The 19515-nt window shown below is 39.2% G+C and overlaps 1 protein-coding gene across 2 annotated transcripts in view; it reads left to right on the top strand.

Moving 5' to 3' along the window:
• eya1 (EYA transcriptional coactivator and phosphatase 1) overlaps positions 1-19515 on the top strand; it is a 62688-nt gene that overhangs the window by 18091 nt on the left and 25082 nt on the right. The window contains exons 2-7 of one of the 2 annotated variants that reach the window (XM_085468495.1): positions 12097-12224; positions 12851-12916; positions 14243-14320; positions 16817-16883; positions 17264-17409; positions 18291-18413. In XM_085468495.1, coding sequence (XP_085324621.1) covers positions 12101-12224; positions 12851-12916; positions 14243-14320; positions 16817-16883; positions 17264-17409; positions 18291-18413 — 604 coding nt within the window. In that variant the 5' untranslated portion in view covers positions 12097-12100. The remainder of the gene's footprint in view (positions 1-12096; positions 12225-12850; positions 12917-14242; positions 14321-16816; positions 16884-17263; positions 17410-18290; positions 18414-19515) is intronic. The other variant, XM_085468496.1, reaches the window with a different exon arrangement.

Here is a 19515-nt window from a genome sequence, read left to right as displayed (position 1 = left end):
GATAAGAGCAAACTATAGATCATACTGTCATAGCATACCATTGGGTTGCACGAGCATTAAAGCTGGAGAACATGTTGATGTTCCTACTCATCAGTTCGTAATTACATAAGTTCCCAGTATTCATAGGTTGGACTATACTCTTCTTTAATCTAGTTTTTGTTCTTGTACAGACATCTATAAAATGTTTCACTGAATTTTGCAAAATATGTCCACCGAAAGATGGAAACAACATCAATTACACAAATAGGTATGGTAAAGCTTTTTCTTGCATGTTCATATATGTTAATGTCAGCTGCAAAATGTGTGTCTATATTTGCAAGGAAAGTTAGGTCATTGTTAAGCCAAATTCCAAGAGAGATAAATCAAAAATCCACATTTCACTTACTTATTAGAACAAATGTTCTATTAAAGATTTCTTTATCTTTCAGCAGGACGTATATTATGTATGTAATGCCCACAGTGATAGCTTACTTCCAGCCCTAGCAATGTCTTATTCTGAGTAATAGGTCTCTGAAGTGTGCTTGTTTGGCTTTTTTGGGGCCATTGGAGACCAATAAAGTATCTGTCTGAGGATTTTCAGGGTTCCTTATAGACTTTCCCCAGGTGTGCTTCACTGGTCATAAACTACACTTGTCTCTTATGGCGTATTCATGGACAAATGTGTCCATGGAGAGTTTTTAACTACATGCCAGTTAGCAAGCACCGGGGCAACTACAAAATATAGTAACTGCTTTTGTAAATTCTTAAATCTGAATAAGATTGAGTTAAGTATAGATATTTCATATATATATATATATATATATATATATATATATATATATATATATATATATATATATATATATATATATATATATAGTGTGTGTGTGTGTGTGTGTGTGTGTGTTTTTCTTAAATGGCATTTTCTCATAATTCAAAACATGTTTCTTGTGTTTTATTTGGAATCAAGATGACTGCAACACTAAGGTCACTCTGTTCATTTAATTTTGTGACGTCCACTGAGGTTAACCATTTCCTTTGTTCCTTGCTTTCTGGAGAAAAGTGCTAGTGTATTTTCATGTCGAGGTATGCTGTGTTTACTTTTATCGCTGCTCCTCAGCGAGCCAATCCAACCTGATGTTTGTTTATAAGGAATTCAGGCTTCACTAAGAACTTTCATTCACCACTTGAAAGCACTTGAGTTGCTACTAATTTACCTTGAGGGATTTCAAAATTATCTGTCTGCACTGTCAAAATCTTTTTTGTGGTGGCAGCTTATCATCATCAAAGATTCTCTTTGGATTTAATGAAAAGCCTGTTAGATGGGCAAATGTTATATTCTGTTTACTTGAATACTGGATGCAGAAAGACATTTTGAAATGTGTTAACATGTTTTTGGTCATCAAAACGACATTGGTTTGCTTTTTGTTTTTGCTTCGAGTGCTGGAGTTGTCATTGTTGCTAGGAAAGTTGCTTTTAAGTCTACTATTACAGAGTTCAGAAGAAAATCCATGCACTCGAAGAGAGAAGGAGTGGAATGGTATTGAAAGTGATCTTGTATTTCCCTTGGTCATCAGACTACTCTTTCTTTACCAAGGATATGTCGCTCTGTGTTGCTTTGTTTTGAACAGGAAACTTTACACATTGAACAGCTCAGGAATATCCAGCAACTAGCACTTACCAAGCTCCCTGACAAATTGCGATCCGGCAAACTTCACGTCACACTTGGGTCAGGGGCAAAGTTAGGAGTGGGAGGTTTGTATAGTTAAGGGTTTTTTTTTTGTATTTTCTCCATAGTTAAAAGGTGAACACTTCACCCGGTAATGTCTGTATAAATATATAAAACTGTTATTTTATCCAAAGTTATCCCAAGTTCAGATTTCTCTTCTTGGGGGATGGTTTTGAATGTAATGCTTTGCTGAGACGTATGTCAAAAAAGGAACTTGATCCTCCAACGTGTGACATTGTGCAAACACTCTAGTAGTTCTACCCAAACAAGTTTGCAGCATATGCATATGAAAATATTGCAACTGTGTCACCGGGGTGTTAGCATTTTGTTTCATCTGGACCACTTGATCCCTTGTCACACCGTTCCTGCTCCCTTCACACTGTTTATATATTCTTTGTCAAGTTAGGTAAACTCACTTTACTGAGATGTTCTCCTTTGTGGAACAACAGAGTAAAAAAAATGCCACAATTACTTGAGTTAGATCTATGTTAACTCTTAATTCTTTATCTGAAAAACTGCATCAGCCAGTTGGAATTGAAGTCTCTCTTTCCATGTGTGCAAGAAGCTGAGTGGATAACCTATTGGCAGTGGAGGACAGTGCAGATCTCTCCTCACTCTAAATTGCAGTTAGGCATCCCTGCAGCCCCTCATGAAGACCATTGAGTCCCATCAAGATAATCCTTAATAAAGAACGGCTTCGCATTTAATCTTAGCTCTCTTCTCAAATTTCTTACTTGATATAGTTTTTGGCAAGTGGTGTTTTAGCGCTGATGTCAGTCGAACAGTATCAGTGCATCTTTTGTTAAGCTTCCATCTGGCAGATGTAGAGGCACTCTTAGTTTTTACAGTTCCACAAACGATTATTTTATTGCTCTAATCTGCAAGTTTTTTTTTACTTTGAATATGTTGAGTCCCCCTAACTGCGATAGTGTATCGTTGCTCTTTTTGATTCTGTGCAAAACTTCAGTTTTAAAACTCATAATATTGACAATTCACTTCGAAGTTCAATCTGCTATTTTCCGTAAGATAATTTTCATTTATTGACCTTAAATTTAATACTCCGTGACATGAACATAGTAGTTTAGCAGTAAAACTGCTAGATTGATTGAAACTTCGATTCACAACATTCAGATGCAGGATGCATGCAAGAGTGTAAGAGGAAAATCTGAGTTTAATCAATGAGACATAAACAACTCTGGATAATTATACTGTACAATTTGAAAATAACTCACTTGCAAAATTACATCTCAATCTAATTTTACACAGCCACTTAAAACGGAGAGTCACTGAATGAATGTAGTATCTTAATTGGCATGTGTACCCGTCTGCTATTAGAACTAGTTACTTGAGAGCCCCCAAGCATCTATTAGTCAATTTAGCTATTAAGAATCTGTTCAATGTGCAATATATTTCGTGATCTGATATTGCAATGTGATCCTGTGGATTTACCTGTGGGCTGAGGGTTTGGAAAGGCAGGCAGCGCTTGCATTTCAGGCACGTCCACATTATTACTGCACTGTGTTTAAATCAGGAGTAGTGCAGCCCAGATCTATTTCTGTCAGCTCCTCGTTGACTACTGCTACACAGAGGCCGGTTGGTGGCGACCTGCTTTCAGTATGGGCCTTGAACACTACAGCTGATCAGGTGCAAACTGATTAACTCATTTTCATTAATATTAAATAAATACTATCATAATCATATAGATTTGAACGTGCTCTTTCGGTGACATGTGTGACATTATTTAATTTCTTATCATCACCAACTGACTGGGAGTTAACAAGATCTTCAAGTAGCACACAAAAAGCCCAGCCACTAACACAGCACGCTATTCTTCTGGCAGTGGGTGTTCTTTTTCTCTCACCACCTCTTTACCATAGTAAATGTATGGTTTCCTCTTTCTTGGTAATCATTTGTCAGTACTACAGTTGGTATTTAACCCACAGCTTTATTTTGTGGAAATTAAACATATTTTAAACGGTTCATTGATATCTCAGCCATTATTTACACAGACTTGATATTCTTGAAAAAAAAAATGTCATGACACATTGAAGCAAAATCTGTACACGCCTCATCACCAGCCTGAATAAATCACCAGTTCAAGCTCATCAGTAGCAGCGTGGCCTTGTGTTGCTGCTTTGCGCAGTTGAAATAATAACCTGGAGCAGACAGAAGGCAGTCATTACCTTGCACACAGATGCCGTGTGTATGGGTTGACGGAGGACTTCCACTAGAGTGCTGTGGAGATGAACAGAGCCGAGTTTCTTGGCCGCTTTTAAAACCTCTGGCTTCCCATCACCTTAGCTAATGACCTAGCCCCTTGTTTACTCTCTGAAGTCCTTCTGTGACAGAAAGAAATCCAGCAATGACCCAAGGCTCACAGGAGAAAGAAAAAAATGTGGTTTGTGGTGGGAAAAAAAGAGCATAACAAAAACAACAGAGAAAGGGGGGAGAAGAAAAGTGTGAGCCCTGAGGGTTGTGAGCAGAGCAGTGGACAGACAGGGCAGTGGGGAGATCAGCCTTTTCATTGTCTTAGTCTCCACTGATACAATCTGGAGAGGACTCTATTGCTTAAAGCTTTGAGTTAATGACATATGGGAAGCTGGTGTGAGGCACAACTCCCCCGTGCCTCCTCCAGACCCAAAGTCTTCCTGTGAGAGCACCGAGCAACTTTTCTGCTTTTTCAAACGGCAGCAGCCTCCCTCTCCTTCCCTCATTCACTGCCTTTTTTCCTCCCTCCCTCCCTCTCCCTTGCTCTCGCTCACTCTCTCTCTTTTTTTCCCTCTTCCTCAGACACTCACTAGTCACTGCCTGAAGCAGTAATCGGACAACTCTCTTTCTCAATGGGACTGAGTCTCCTGAGATACCGCGTGGGGCTCAATGGGTTCCAACACCTAAAATGAAAAAGAAAAAAGTAGTTTTGTAGTTTACATTTATTGTGCTACAGGTTCTACGGACAGCTGAGACGTGTTTTAGAAAGTTTGCCACCCGCTCTGCTGGACTGAACGATCTTTCTCAAGAAGATTTTTTTTTAAGGAAGATAAAGAAGGGATAAACACACAGTGATTCAACCATAATTCTAGTGAGTATGACTTTAATTTCTGTGCGATAATTATTTGACATTCTGGTTTACTAACTGTCTTGACATGATCAGTATTTCTTGAGTCTTATAGTGTGTGTGAAAGTTTGTCTTATTTCATACATTTCTGTCAGTGTTTAAGCAAGCATATAATACTCAATTAAAGCATTAATGTCAGCAGAAAGAGTGACAATTATGACTGACATTATCTTTTAAAACAGCACCTATGACAACCCTTAATTTTGCAATTTAAGAAATGTAATACTTGAGTGCATCTTACAAAAATAATGGTAAACAAACTCAAAAGTAAGGCTTTAAATTTCACGCGGTAGCTGCAGTTTATTAATGATAAAGATAGATAGCAAAAGTATTTAATTATATTTTACGTTAGTAAATCCAGCTAATATAAAATTAAAAAATTACACAAAATCATACACTAAACTCTGTTTTTATACTACATACAGTCCGGCTGAGTTTTACAAGTTTCCAGTCAAATATGTCTACAAAAATAATAATTTATTGATGTAAATTACCAGTGTAAAACAGATATAATTTTTTTATAGTCATTAAAAAAATCGAAGTTAATTTTTTGACCTTCGAGTAAAAATATATTTGAATTTTTTTTAGAAAGCCCAATGACTTTAGTGGCATTCAAAATAATACAAAGACCGTAAATACATCAAAATTCACATTTGAAATATGGGAGCCTCTTTTTTTTTTCTTCCTTAACACACTACATTTTGTTGAAGTGTGGGAAAGATGCTGGACTGTCGTTGTTCCTTTTTTTTTTGTTACTGGCGGAACAAACAAAATGAGCACAGTCAAAGCAGTTGACATCTAATGCCATCTGCTGAAGCGAGGAATGTTGCAAGACCTGAGAGGCTCACAGCCTCTAAACACGACAACAGACCCCGCTTCTCGGCCGTGCTGCGTCTCTGCTCGCCAGTGTTTCACGTGTAGCGAAGATGACTCACCCACTGTAATCACTAGCCTCTCTAATTGAAGGATGTTCTGGTTTAATGTTCTGCGTATGATCACAGGCTTACATCTCAAGTCGAGGAATTATTGTATGGTGTGTGTGTGTGTGTGTGTCCGTGTGAAGCGCATTTCATCTTTCTGAAATTTTTTTCTTTTTCATCCTCTAATTCTTGCCATTTTCAAACGCCTGCCCTTTTTTGGAGTTTAGAAAAGGTGTGTGCTGATGAAAGAGAGGAAATAGAGAGGTTAGGATCGCCTAGTGAGCCTCCGCTCTATGTAGACAAACATGACAGTGTGTTTGACTGCCTGCTGCAGCCATTCATTCACACAATAACCGTATTTATCCAATTAACAGATAATGAGCAGGCTGATTTGGGGCTGTTTACACTGTGTATTTGCTTTACACAGAGAGAGATCAGGGTCTCTCTGCCTGGCTGCAGTGCTTCATGCATGTGTAGAAGCAGTGTTTATAAGCAGGAGTGGTCGGCGGTGATGGTGGCATTGTTTGCCCAAGGACTGATGCCTTCCGTATGGATGTGTCTAGCCGGCCAAGCTCTCATCCTCTTCTCTCAGAGAGGAGATTGAAAATGGTGAAAGACACAGACGGCTAATTGATCGAGCCTCACTCAACTGTTAGGGAGGAAGATGGAGGGGTGGAAGAGAGCTCGAGAGAAGGAAGAAGGTAATAGGAAAGCACCTATTAAGTAGCCCATGCTGGGCATTTAGTGGAAAGGGGTTGTTTACTAAATACTGTGGGGTGTTGTTTTGTTAACACACCCCTGTTTAGATCTGGAATATGTGGTTGAAAGAGCAGGAAATGGGTGCTCCGAGCCTTTTCTAAGCTTTCCTGATGATTGCTATTGCAGGTCCTCAACCACTAATACCCACTTTCGTGCCTTTTGTGTGTAAAGGGCAATATGTTTATGCCGAGTCAGAATAAAAAGCAAGGTGCTGAGAAAATGTATTTCATTTCAACTGCATTGCACAGAATTAATTTAATTTATTTATGTTTTTGTTTTTATAAAAAAGATATTGCTAAAACTACTTTGCAACCTTTGGCGTTGTCAATTTGAAGTCTATTTAAAATGTGTATTGTTTCCTATTCTGTGCAAGTACTAATTTTTCTCAGTATAACAAATTGCTTTTTCAGGATTGAGAAAATTAAAACGACGAGTATTAAAGCTTCATAATCATTCCGATTTGTCCCTGGACTTTCTTTCACCTTTTTCTCGTAAAGCCTCTCTCATTCTGCAGCGGTCACGGTGGTAGGCAGGTTGTGATAAAATGTCCACCTTAAATCTTGTTTGATGGCCCCTCAAAGGCAAAGTGGCCTTCTGGAAATAATTTTGAGGGTTGAAGAGCACAGTATTAACAGATTTAATGTAGCCATTGAGCGAATTGCTGGAGCACAATGTCATATTGAACCAAATGAGAGCGACAAATTGCACATCAACAAACAGCACATCTGTTAATAATTGTGCTTTTAATTGTAGACAAGTACAAAATTTAAAATTGCATGTCAAGCACCATGCGCTTTCAATTGTCACTGCACGTCGCACACATTGCTAAAATATAAAGAATACTCCTCCATTATATGTATGCATTAAAAAAACCCAAAGTAATTTATTATATTTTAAGTAATAATAATAATAATCTTTAGATTTGTTTTTTAATAAGATATATGGGCCATGATGAAGTCGTAATAAATAAAACAACAGAAATAGTTTTTCTTGTAAACAAAAAAAGGATATTAAAAATACAACAGTATTGAACTTCACTTGTCACTTCATTTTATCAGAAATGTGCAGTGCTTATGTAAAATTAATAACACTGACAGGGTGAAAAAGCACCAGTGTATTTAATGTTGCATTTGTTGGCAGCCGGCTTTTTTTTTTTTGGCCTCGTATGGAGACACAAGTGAAGTGTAGCATTTTGTAAACTGTGCCTAATTCCACTCACATCTGTGTCCAATTGTTGTCCGCATCTACATTCTTTGCGAGTGGATTTATTTTTCCTGGGCCACCATGTGGATTCAGCTGACCAGCTTAAGTGGGGATTAGTTGTTTTAAAGTTAGATTTTGATTAAAGCATTGTTTTGCAAAAGTTGTAACACACAACACATGGCTTATATACTCTGTAAAATACAAAAGACTTTGTGCAGATTATAAGATAAATATGTATTAGAAATGACAAAGGGGCTATTGACTGAAAAATGCCACTTTTTACTTGTCTTGTGCATTTTTTAAATTTGCATTAACATCTTAAAATACTAAACAAATCACAATTTTTATGTCAGTGCATATATGAAAATAAGCAACCCTTGCTTGTATAATAACAGGTATATGCAGCAAAGAAGAAGAAACAGTGTGTGCTTGGTCAGGCACCCTGCATGCTCAGATGATCTAGCTAAAAGCTTGGCTGTAGCTATATTTATCTTTGGAAATGCAGGTCTTGAAATAAGTAAAGCGTAGTAAAAAAAAAAAAAGAAGCCTGCTAACGGCTCTGAATGAAGCATGTTGTGGCACTTCTTTTTTTTTCTTTCTTTTGATGACACTTCCAACGCTTCATCTAGTCAGGCTTTGTTCTTGTTAGCTTCAAAGACCTGGCAGTTCAGGTTGAAGTAAAGAAGCACATCAAAGATGCTAAATGCAGACCTTTTTTAAAGAAAAAACTAAATGTTTAGCGGTGATGAAGAAAGGCATGTTTTTGCTTTTAAATCCAAGCCCCCTCCCTTCACCTCTCCCATCTTCCCTGCTCTCCCTCACCCCCTTCACCTGGCTGGTTTCACCTGCTGGCAAAGGCTGACACACCACTATGGTAATGGCTTTATTGGCATGAACTGTTGAAGAGAGAAGCCAGCCACCACACACACCATACCACATCAGCCCACCACAACACTCTCGCTTCACAGCTTCCCCCAACTCTGTGATCTCTCTTAATGTTCTGTGGCAAAATGTGTTTCTCTTTCGTCTCCATTGCTTTTGCCTCTTCTTTCTGTTCTATAAATATAGATTTTACTCATGTTGTAATTTTTTTCATCCTTTTTGTGTATTTCAGTATTAAGAAATTATTGGAGGAAGAAATGCTGTTGTCTGTGCTTTGTGAAAGTAAAAGTGAGGTGTGAGAATGAAATATACCGGTTATTTTTGCTAAGATGGCTGTATCGTAAGCAGTGGGAGAGAAGGCAAATTGTAAAGCTGGAATGGTGTTCATGAAGGCTTTGCCTCGGTGTGAAGAGCAAAGCCTGTTGGGAAAAAAAAGAAAAAAAACCTTAGACCATGGAGCTCAGGTTACCCTGGCTCATGTAAACAGTCAGCCATTAAAAAATCATGGCAGGATTTTTGAAAAAAGACTTTATACATCTTTCGCTCCATCTCTCTCTCTCTTTTTTTTTTTTTTTTACCTGACCATATGAATACCTTTGACCTTTTTTAGACCCTGTATTCCCATGGTGGGCTGGAGTCAGGTCTAATATAGTGTTATAGCCATGCAAGTATATGGCTCTGCTTGATGTTTGCAGAGAGACAAGCAGAGTGGGAGTGGACAGCAAAATGTAACTGTCAGCTAAAGGAGAGTAATAGAGGCATTCGTAGCGTCATAGGAAACATATGTGGCTCCATATGCTCTCCATGTTCTCCTTTCCAGTCTCTTTCATTGTCTGAGATGCACCACTGATCTGAGGGCCTCTAAAGTGCTCTGTGTGTGTGTGTGTGTGTGTGTGTGTGTGTGTGTGTGTGTGTGTGTGTGTGTGTGTGTGTGTGTGTGTCTACGCCACTCATCTGGGGGCCTCTGTAGTGCCCTGTGCATGAGCGTGTGTGTGTGTACACTTGCAGACATACAGAAATGAGTTATGTGTCTTTGTGTGCTAAAAAAAAAAAAGACATAACCATGAACCTTTGTGTTACCGCAAAGAAAGTGTGTGTGTATTTCTCCCGTTCTTTTTTTCATGGCCATTGTGAGTCGGCTGTGAAGTTGTGCATTTTTCTATTGTGCCCCAGGCACAGGCAGGCCTAGGGAAGACAGCCCTGATGGTCATTAGGACCTGTCAGTATGCCTAGAGGAGGAGTGCTGATAAATTTCAGATAGTGTCAATTGCAGATGAAAGATCTGCTGAAGATGCTAGGGGTGTCACGCTTGACTTGCCACTGCTCAACAAGTCCCATCTTCCTTCCAGCAGCAGCAAGCAGGAAAGTAGGCAGGCTCTCCCACCCTTTACTGGCCCTCAGCCCCCTTCTATCCACAACCCCTCACCCCTTTGCCTACCTACACTCCCTCACCCCCTTCCCCACACCCCATCACCCCCCTCCACCCCACCCCTTCCTGCTTACCTTGGCTAAGCCGCTTTGCATGTTGATTGGGGGAGGGCTAATCCAGTTTGCAGCTGTCGTAGACCAATGATGAATCACCTTTCCGTCATTTGGCCATGCTCCCCTTGCTCAGGGAGGAGGGAGGACCTGGAGGAGGAAACAACAGTGGAGCGGGGCTGCGGCTCAGAGCGAGACAATGTGAGCCTCTGTTCCCCAGCTAGCCCTCTCTTCCCATTCTGCTCCAGAATAACAATAATGTTTTCTCAGACAAGCCTTTTTGTGTCATGGATGGCTCCGGACTGTGACATCGAGCTGCAATAACAAGGAGTGACATTGTTTCTGCTGGGGCAGGTGGAGGCAGAATAAAGAAAGGGAGTGTGGTTTGAGAGGACTCAAAGCCATCTAGGTCCAGGTAAGAGCACAGTTGTGCCAGTGCCAGGAGCATCAGAGACATGTAGCTCTCTGTGTGGCATCAGAGATTGCTTTAGAAATTCTGCTAAAGAACTGTCGGCATTTCTCGGCTTGACTGATTAGAGATGGGAGGCTTTTTAGCCGTCAGTTAATGACAAAAAAGTTTGGCAAAAGGAAAAGAAAACAGGATTAAGCCGTGTGTGCAAGAAATAGGGTCAGGATCTGGATCATCCTTAAGAGTATGCTTAGCGGGTGTGATATTTTTAGGGGAGGAGTAAATTAATATACCTTTGGGAAAAAGGCAATGCAGCTTCCATTACTGGAGCACGCGTGAAGAAGACTGACTTGGACTTTTGTGTTGCTGTTTTTTGTTAATTATAATTACCTTTTTGGTGTGTACTGTCTTGCCTAAATGTATATATATATTTCCCATAAATAATTGATTTGGATTTAAACCCCAAGAAATGACTACATCTGCCAAAATCTACTGGAAAGTATTACAACATAATATCATTGCAATGTTATTTTAAACCCAGTGAATGCATATCATAATTTAATGTTTTTATCTCATAATTCTGTTTCTTGGTGGCATCTGATATCACTCAGACTACTCAGAGTTGCTTGAGCATTTATCTTTGTGGCCTTTTGTAAAGGCCGATGTTTGTCGATAGCAGAGATACCCCAAACCCTGCAATATAATTAAAAATGACAGTACAATGTACAAAACATTTTATCCTAATTTCATTAACTCACTGTTGCAATGGGAGCAGCGGCAGAAACAAATGGGGTGTAGAGTTTGTGGCCATACTTTTTCAAATCACTCGTGCCTTCTTTTAGCTCCATTGTCTGTGCTCAATCAGATCCTTTGAGCGCACAAATGAGAAGAGAGAATAAGGTTTTCAGTGCCGTGGTCTTTTGTATAAACACAGAAACAATTAAGGAGCTTGCCAGAGCAAACACATGCCTCATGAGCTTCTCATCTGCCCATCACTGAGGCATAGACTCTTATAATCAAGCAGAGTGCTGCGTTTTTAACAGGCATGCTGTGCGTTGCTTCCAACCAGCAAACATCTGTTAACAGTCTTCATTATCGCACAAAACGATATATACTTAAGGCCATTTTTGTTTCAAGAAGCATCAGACTAAATTAAGAGTAAACATTTTGCGTTCACATTACGTTAAATTGTGACTGCCAGTGAGAAATCTCAAACTGTGCTGTCAAAATGCTTAACAGTCATTTTATCACTCTGTTCCACACAGTTTGTTTTTTTTTGTGTGTGTAACATTTTGTCTTGTGTACTTCCTTCATTTTAATCTGATAATTGTTTTTTTTTCTGGGCATTTAGCACAGCCTAAAAATTGCTTTATTTAAAGTAGTAAAGTAGAAAAATATCACATGCAAGATAGAAATTAGTAAACTTGCATTAAATTGTGTATTTTTCTACTGTAAGTGCAGTGGAATACACTGTGCTTTTTACTCTCTCATGTTCACCATTTTATACCGTGCACGCTGTGTACACAGAATTCTGCATGAGAGCTCTGCGCCTTCCCTGAAACCAGACTATCTAATTTGATTTGATGTGTGCCTGCGTGTGTGTGTGTGTGTGTGTCGTCAGGTCTATGGAAATGCAGGATCTAGCCAGTCCGCACAGCCGAGTAAGTGGAAGCAGTGAATCTCCTAATGGTCCCAACCTTGACAACTCACACATCGGTAACAATTCCATGACACCCAATGGCACTGAAGGTATGTGTGCAGTGCTGTTGTGCGTACATTTACCTTTCTCTCTTTTAATGCTTGCTAAAGTTCCTAAAATAACTGAAAATTGTGACAGTAAACCTAAAAGGATTTTATCACAGTATCGATGCTTTACAGCAATAAAGCCAGCGTGAGTGTTGAACTGATATTTAGAAGTTTTTTAGGATATATTATCAACACTTTTGCTGTAATATAGTATTAACAAGATACTAAAATGGGGCGTGGATTCATTTGACATTTGCTGGTTCTCAGCCTTAACACAGTTCAGTACCTCTGTTGGTCGTTTTCTCGTGACTATTAGCTGTTTATTTAAGCACCCATGTAATTATTCAAAGCCCACAAATGGAAATGATGGCACTTTGCATTTGGTTTCTACTCTACATTGTTATAGTCACTCATGCGATTCACCTGTGCTTCAAATCTGAGCCTTTGTTTAGTGAAGCAGTCGTCCCCAACTCATAAAACATCAATTTATTAAAAGAACCACATTGTCAGATAAGCTTTAGAAGTATTTTTTTAATTTATTATTTTTGTTTGTTTGTTCATGACACACAGGACCTGTAGTCATGATGTAGACTGTCATGTGTTCCTTTGCCATTCTGTCTTTCCCATAGGTGATAACATCACAATGCTTACCACTGCAGACTGGTTGTTAGGTTCAAACTCACAGTCCGCTGCAGGTTTGTCTACTGTTGGTGCCAATGAAAGGACAATACTTGGTGTTTTGTGTTTTTTGTTTGTTTCAACTCAACTGAAAGCACTCATTGTAATTTTGAACCATCTACTTGACTCATGAAGAAATTTGTATTCTTTAAAATCTCCCCTTAAAATTATATTACTATTTACCAGCTGCAACATTATAAAATCGCCTCAACTATTGTGCCTTTCATTCAGAAACTCTGGTACTTGTTGTTATTTTTTGTGGCATTCTGTTTCAAGCATGGTTTGACACAGACTTGACTTGAGTTCATTGTTAGTGATTGGTCGTACTGTGAACTTGCATATAAGCATTATAAGCATTATAATTCTTAATTTTTTAATTTGGTTGTTCCATGCTGATTTCCTGAATACAGTGGTTATTGTGTGCTCTGTGACCTGAATGCTAGTTTATGCATGCATTTACCACTATTTTTCATCAGTGTGCTGTTGAAAAGAACTACCCTTTGTCAGCATATGTTCCTGCACTGAGCAAGCATAGTGGAAACATGTAAAACATGACAGCAAATGGCTTCTTCAACCATGAGGGATTCCACTGAGCATGACTCCTTTGCCCACATTGTCAATCTGTTTTTCCAAAAAAGGAAGAAAACAATCCTTCAGCCCGCCTGAAGTGAAATGGATAGATTTCAAAGAATCCTGAGCTGTCAGATAGCTGTGAAATTGTCTTTGCAAATCTATTGCTGAGCTGTATAATAGCATCAAGGTCAAACAGCGTTCCCCACCCTCTTAAAAAGATTTTATACACCATATATTTCCTTGACATTTCAGTCGTACTTGCGTATCGCTTTTTATCAGCGACTTTAACGCACATCTACTGCACTTATTTTCATTCATCCCACATCTAAGTACTGATATGTCAGGAGGTTATTTTCTTTAAAATAATAATAGAAAGCTTTAGTATTTTACATTTACTAGAATCCACTCTCATATGAAAGTTTAATTCATGGTTCTTTTTTAAGTAGATAAAAACTTTCCTATTGCGGTTTTGATCTTTTCTATTTTGTCACTCTGAAAGATAAATAACAAGAGATCAAAAGAAAATCTAGCTACCAAAAATAATTAGACAATTCAGTAATACATGTACTTAAGACTACTGCAAATGTATTGTGCATTTAAATTAGCTGACCTTATTTTACATGCAATACACTTATTAAATGTTATTTTTTTCCAAAAAAGTATTTTTTGTTTATGAAAATGTGGAAGCCTAATGTAGTGAGACAAGATTTTCCTTTTTTCCTGACATTGATGTGGTGCTCTTGCTGAGAATGTGTCTTCTTTGTTTGCAGTTAAAACAGAACCAATGAGCAGCACCGAAATCGCCACCTCAGTAGCAGACACCTCTCTAGATAGCTTCTCAGGATCAGGTGAGACGTTTTGGTGTGTGTGTGTGTGTGTGTGAATGTGTGTGAATGTGTGTCCGACTGCCTCTCTCTCATACACACAGCAGATGAGCATAGAGATGACTGACTGATAAGCCGGTACCCGGGAAATGTCCCTCCAGCTAAAACTGCATTACAATGTGTGTTTTTGTGTGATAGTGTGTTTAAGAACAAGGGGATCTACCTCAACTGTCAGCATATATATATGCTGTGCTTGCTTGCACCTGTGTGTGTGTCCTGACTCCACTGGTTCCCATGTCAGTGAGGACTGAATTATGACCTGTAATGCACTGAGCTTGTCTGTCCAGTGGAGTGACGCGCTATCCCAGTGGCCCTCGATCTCCACGGGCTGTTACCCAATCGGCCTATCGGCCTAGGCTTTTCACACCTTCCTTTCAGCAAGGAAATATCTCACTCACACACACACACACACACACACACTCTAACATAAACACATTGTTAAATAAAACAAAGGCCGCAGAGTATGATAAGCATTGTTGGAACTATCATAGGAATTATAACTATTTAAAATTTGGGGGGTTTATTTTTCCACCATCTGCAGTAAATCTTTGCTGTAAACATTTGTTAATAGCACTACATGCAGCTGTACATGGTATTAACCTGCTGCTAATTTGCCTTTATTTCCTAAGCCGTTTAACTAAATGCTTGATACTATATGCTCGGAGGACATAAATCACAGCATGACTTTTGTCTCTGACAGTATTAATGAAATTTAGTAATCTTATACCCCATATCCTCCGTGGGGGAAACCCAAAGCGCTCTTCAGAAGAGCAAGTTTTGTCCAGTGGCAGGTGCTACTGATGTGGGAAAAGTGTTCAATATTAATAACGTGTGTGAGGGGTTTGGGCTTACAGTTACATACAGTTAGCGCCCCCCCCCCCGCAACCAAATCCCTTATTTTACATGTCACGACCGATTAGACAGATGTTTTAAAACTGCGTCTCCGGTACAGTTAAATGCCGAGACTGAGATTGTTGCTTCCCCGAATTGTTCTGGTTTTAAACTAACTGAATAATTTTGTCAAGCTTAACAGATTTTAATTTATACAGCTATCTCTTGCATTTTATTAGCTTATTTTGATTTCATTCAATATGACTAATATTGTTTGCGTTTTTTTAACATTTAAAGTTTAAATTTGCAAAACAGCATTCAAGGTAGCTCTTCCACTTTGACTTTTTAAAGATTTTCTTTCTATTCAGAATTATTTACCAGAGTCCTATAAGTAAATTTATATTTTTTGTTAACGTACACGTGCTCTGTGGGTTGACATGGGTGCACATGCACACACGCATCAGCAACAGTAACCGGGAGGATTTTCTACAAATAATCAAATTATAGATATTAAACTACTTTTGTGACTGTTGTTATTTGACAAGCTGGAAAAATGAACCCTGTGCTGTGAATGTGTCAGAATGCAAAGTACATTTTGAGTTGTTTGACTTAAAACCGCACTAGCTAGTTTAATTCTCAGTTTAATCTGAGCTTGCTAGCAGCTTTGTGTTAAAGTTGCCTGTCTTATCTAAAGTAGGGCTTTGTGTTGATCAAAAAGCATATTTAAAAATCAGCATCTCTGTGATTTACCATGAATAGCAGTCTGATGCTTAAAAAATGTTTCTGTCTCAGTTTATTTCTCAACTTTGCACCTATCTACCTATCACCTACTCTCACCTGCACAGTTTGACTGAAGAAGGGGTGATCTGTGAGGCGGCTTTGGGAGAAACCCTCTAACACTATATAGGAAAATGGAGTGAGACAGCTGATATTGCACAATTTTACATACCCCACAACTATAATTAGTGTAGTAATTTTAGAACTAATGTTACAAGTGAATGCATATTATAGTTATTCTGATGAAGGCGGGGAATTGTACAAATATGTACAAAATTGAAGATGGGTGGAGTGAGTTTGAGTGTCCCCTGATTATTGCACAGAGAGCCAGAGCCTCATACAGCATGACTGACAAAGGCAATCTAGAGTTAAATAATTTTTTCTGCACTCAAAATAAAAAAATCTTGTAAAGTTGCTTGTATTTCAACCTTAAGAGCACCGGTGAAGCATATACTCATCAGTGATGAAACGAGTAGCACTCATTAGCTCCAATCAGTGACGTCACTTCAGATATGGCTGTGGCTAGAAAGACCCAAAGCATCTTAAGCCACAAGCCGAGACTGATTCAGGCCGTCGTGTGTGTGTGCTTACACCAGTGTTTGTCATAGCGGCTCAGAAGTATCTCAGAGATACGTGGGTCAGCAGGAGGACCTGATGTTTTTACCTGATTATTTTGCTTCATTATAACTCTCCGGTTTTCAACCTTAAATAAGGTTACCAAAATAAATAGAGTAATGCAATGTAATTACTGTTTCCTTGGAATCCAGAAGTTCTGTTGGCAAAAGATAATATTTACCTTATTTCTTAATGTTTAAATATGTGCTTGCCTCTTTTCTTTTTAACTCTCCTCAGCTATTGGAACCAGTGGCTTCAGCCCAAGACAAACGCACCAGTTCTCTCCACAGATTTACCCTTCCAAGTAAGGTTTCTTTTATTTTTCTGTAAAATAATAAGCAGCATCCAACTTCATTTCGTTCTTTAATTAGATCCTTCTGCTAGATGGGGGTTTTCTGACTGGCTTTGTTTGCATGGGTGTCTGTAGCCAGCGCACTCTGAAATCTGTTGTAATTATTATCTTGCAAAAATTTCCTTTGCCATTTATTGTTCTTTCACTATGTATATGAGCTTTGCTATGCTGTCTATCTTACAGCTTGGCTGGCTGTTTAGAACGAAGTAGCTCAATCACAAGGAATTTCTCAGTTAGCAAAGTTTGTGTTATGGTTTTGGGGGTAAAACACGGGCCTCACTTTTCCTGCCTTCCTTTTCTCACTCTAGTTTCTTGTTTCTTTTCTCAAATAGCAGAACATATCCGCATATTCTTCCTACCCCTTCATCCCAAAATATGGCTGCGTATGGACAGGCGCAGTACACCACAGGAATGCAGCAGGCCGCAGCTTATGCTAGCTACCCCCAGCCTGGCCAGCCCTATGGCATACCAGCTTATGGTAAGATTAACACAAATGATTGCCTCCTCTTGCTGGAGAGAGTCTGTTAATAATGTCAGAGTTCTTGAAATTGTATTAACCCAAAGTCTTGAAAATGCACAACTAATTTTTTTTTCTTCATGAAGTTTAGGAAAAGTACCTTGCTCATGTTCCCAGAATTCCTCCTGTACACCAAAACCAACAGAGATGCTGAGTTGTTGTTTAGTGCCTGCATATTCTCTTGCAGTGCAGTAGAAGAAAATTTGCTTATGAAGCTGTTCAGATAGATCAGAAAGATTACTGATATAAATCTGAAAACAAGAACTGGTTTCCTCTGGCATCGCAAGAGAAGCATAGAGTACATCGCTTACTGTAGACTTTATTTGTCCTAAGTCTTTGGAGTGTTTTGACCCCACAAGACTCTCCAATATGTGGAGGAATTTACACTGTTTATTTGAATAAAGTCCTGCAATCTGCCGTCGCATAGAGACTACATTGTGACTGACTCAGCCAAAACAGTGGTCAGGGTAGCTCACAAACACGGGCAGAATGTTTTGTTACTTGTGCATCTTTTCATGTGACCTTTGCTAAATGATAATAACAGTTATTAATAAAATCATAAAATAAAACAAGCCTAATCCAAACATGCGTTTTGGTTTTCGAGCAAAGTAGTGTGCTGTTGTGCAGAGTGATGGAACTCAGCGCAAGATAAAATTTCCAAACAACAAATGATGAAAATCAGTAACAGATAATCACCAGTCATCCACTGTGATTAGTGTGTTATGCTAACAGACAGAGGTGGTGTCCCTTTGCTGTCCAGTGTAATTTAAAACTGTGTTGACTGTTGTCTGTGCATCAAACCGATCTGGTGTCACTAACTGATTTAGGTCCATTGTGGGCAGGCATAAAGACGGAGGGGGGGTTGAGTCAGTCCCAATCCCCGGGACAGACAGGCTTCCTAAGCTACAGCTCTGGCTTCACAACACCACAGACAGGACAGGCCCCCTACAGCTACCAGATGCAGGGTGAGGACATCATTGTGAATTCTTTGCTTTTTCTCCCAATTTTTTCCAAAGTTTGAATTTGTGCGTTAGAAAACACACCACAAGATGAAATACATTTTACTTAAACCCAACAGCATATGAAATAGATGGCAAACTTTTTTTTTTTTTGCTATTTCTGTAGTGGGTCTCTTTTTGGATGTAATGCACAAAATCCTGTCTTTATATTCAGCCCTTTCAAATAAGGTTTATTTTACTTTTTTTTTTTTTTACATTAGAAGACTTATTCACAGCACAGCCCTCGCCCTCACCCTTGATAGTGGTTGCAACCCAGCGGTGTTTTGTGCAGCCACAACGGCTGCCTTCCTTTCCTCTCCTCTCTTAAAAGTATCAACACAGATGGAAAAATGGCAAGCACTTAGGAGGCAGCAGCCATGTCGCTCCCCAGCCTTTGTTTTTTCTCTCCCTGTGATCATATTTTCATTTGTTTAAGAACTGAGAACACAGAGATTTATGCCCTTGAAACCGATTAAGATGAGTTGTGCACCCTACACTCCCCCTTTTTGTGCTCTTTCTCTCCAGCCATGCAGTTTAAATGTAGATCGGGCCTAATGCCCAGTGGACTGTATCTGTTACACTCTTTCTGCTTCTCTCTGGTTCAGAAAGCCTCTGCACTGAGCAAGCTAGCTGCTATTGCAGTCTTTGTATTCTCTCCTGTAATATCTAAAGTGTGACAGTTGAAATATCTCCACATGTTGCTGAAAAGCCCCCAGAACATCCCACAATAAATAACACCAGCTCAGCAGCAGATGTGGCAGGGGAAGCCTCTCTTCCACGCCTCTTAACCAAATACAGTTGGCCACATTCAGAGATTTTGGAGCACACTTCACACCTGAAAAAAGGAGAGGCAGAAAGAGAACGACAGGAACAAAAGTCAGAGCATGTGCGGCAGAGTGCACAAGCTGCTATCCTGCCCTTAGTGGTTTAACTCATGATGACAGTATTATGTTCCCATTCATCTTCTAAGTATTATGCTCTTACTCTGTCTTTCTTTTAACCTCCGTCTATCTCAGTCTCTCCCTCACTCTCTTCAGCTATCTCTGCCTATCTTTTCCCCCATGTTAGC

The sequence above is a fragment of the Copadichromis virginalis genome, linkage group LG9 (genome assembly GCF_057382275.1).
Source record: "Copadichromis virginalis isolate Kocher_CV1m ecotype Utaka linkage group LG9, C_Virginalis_male_GT1.1, whole genome shotgun sequence".
In the NCBI taxonomy this organism is placed as follows: domain Eukaryota; kingdom Metazoa; phylum Chordata; class Actinopteri; order Cichliformes; family Cichlidae; genus Copadichromis; species Copadichromis virginalis.
The sequence above is the reverse complement of the archived record's forward strand: the minus strand, read 5'-3'. Positions and strand labels throughout refer to the sequence as shown.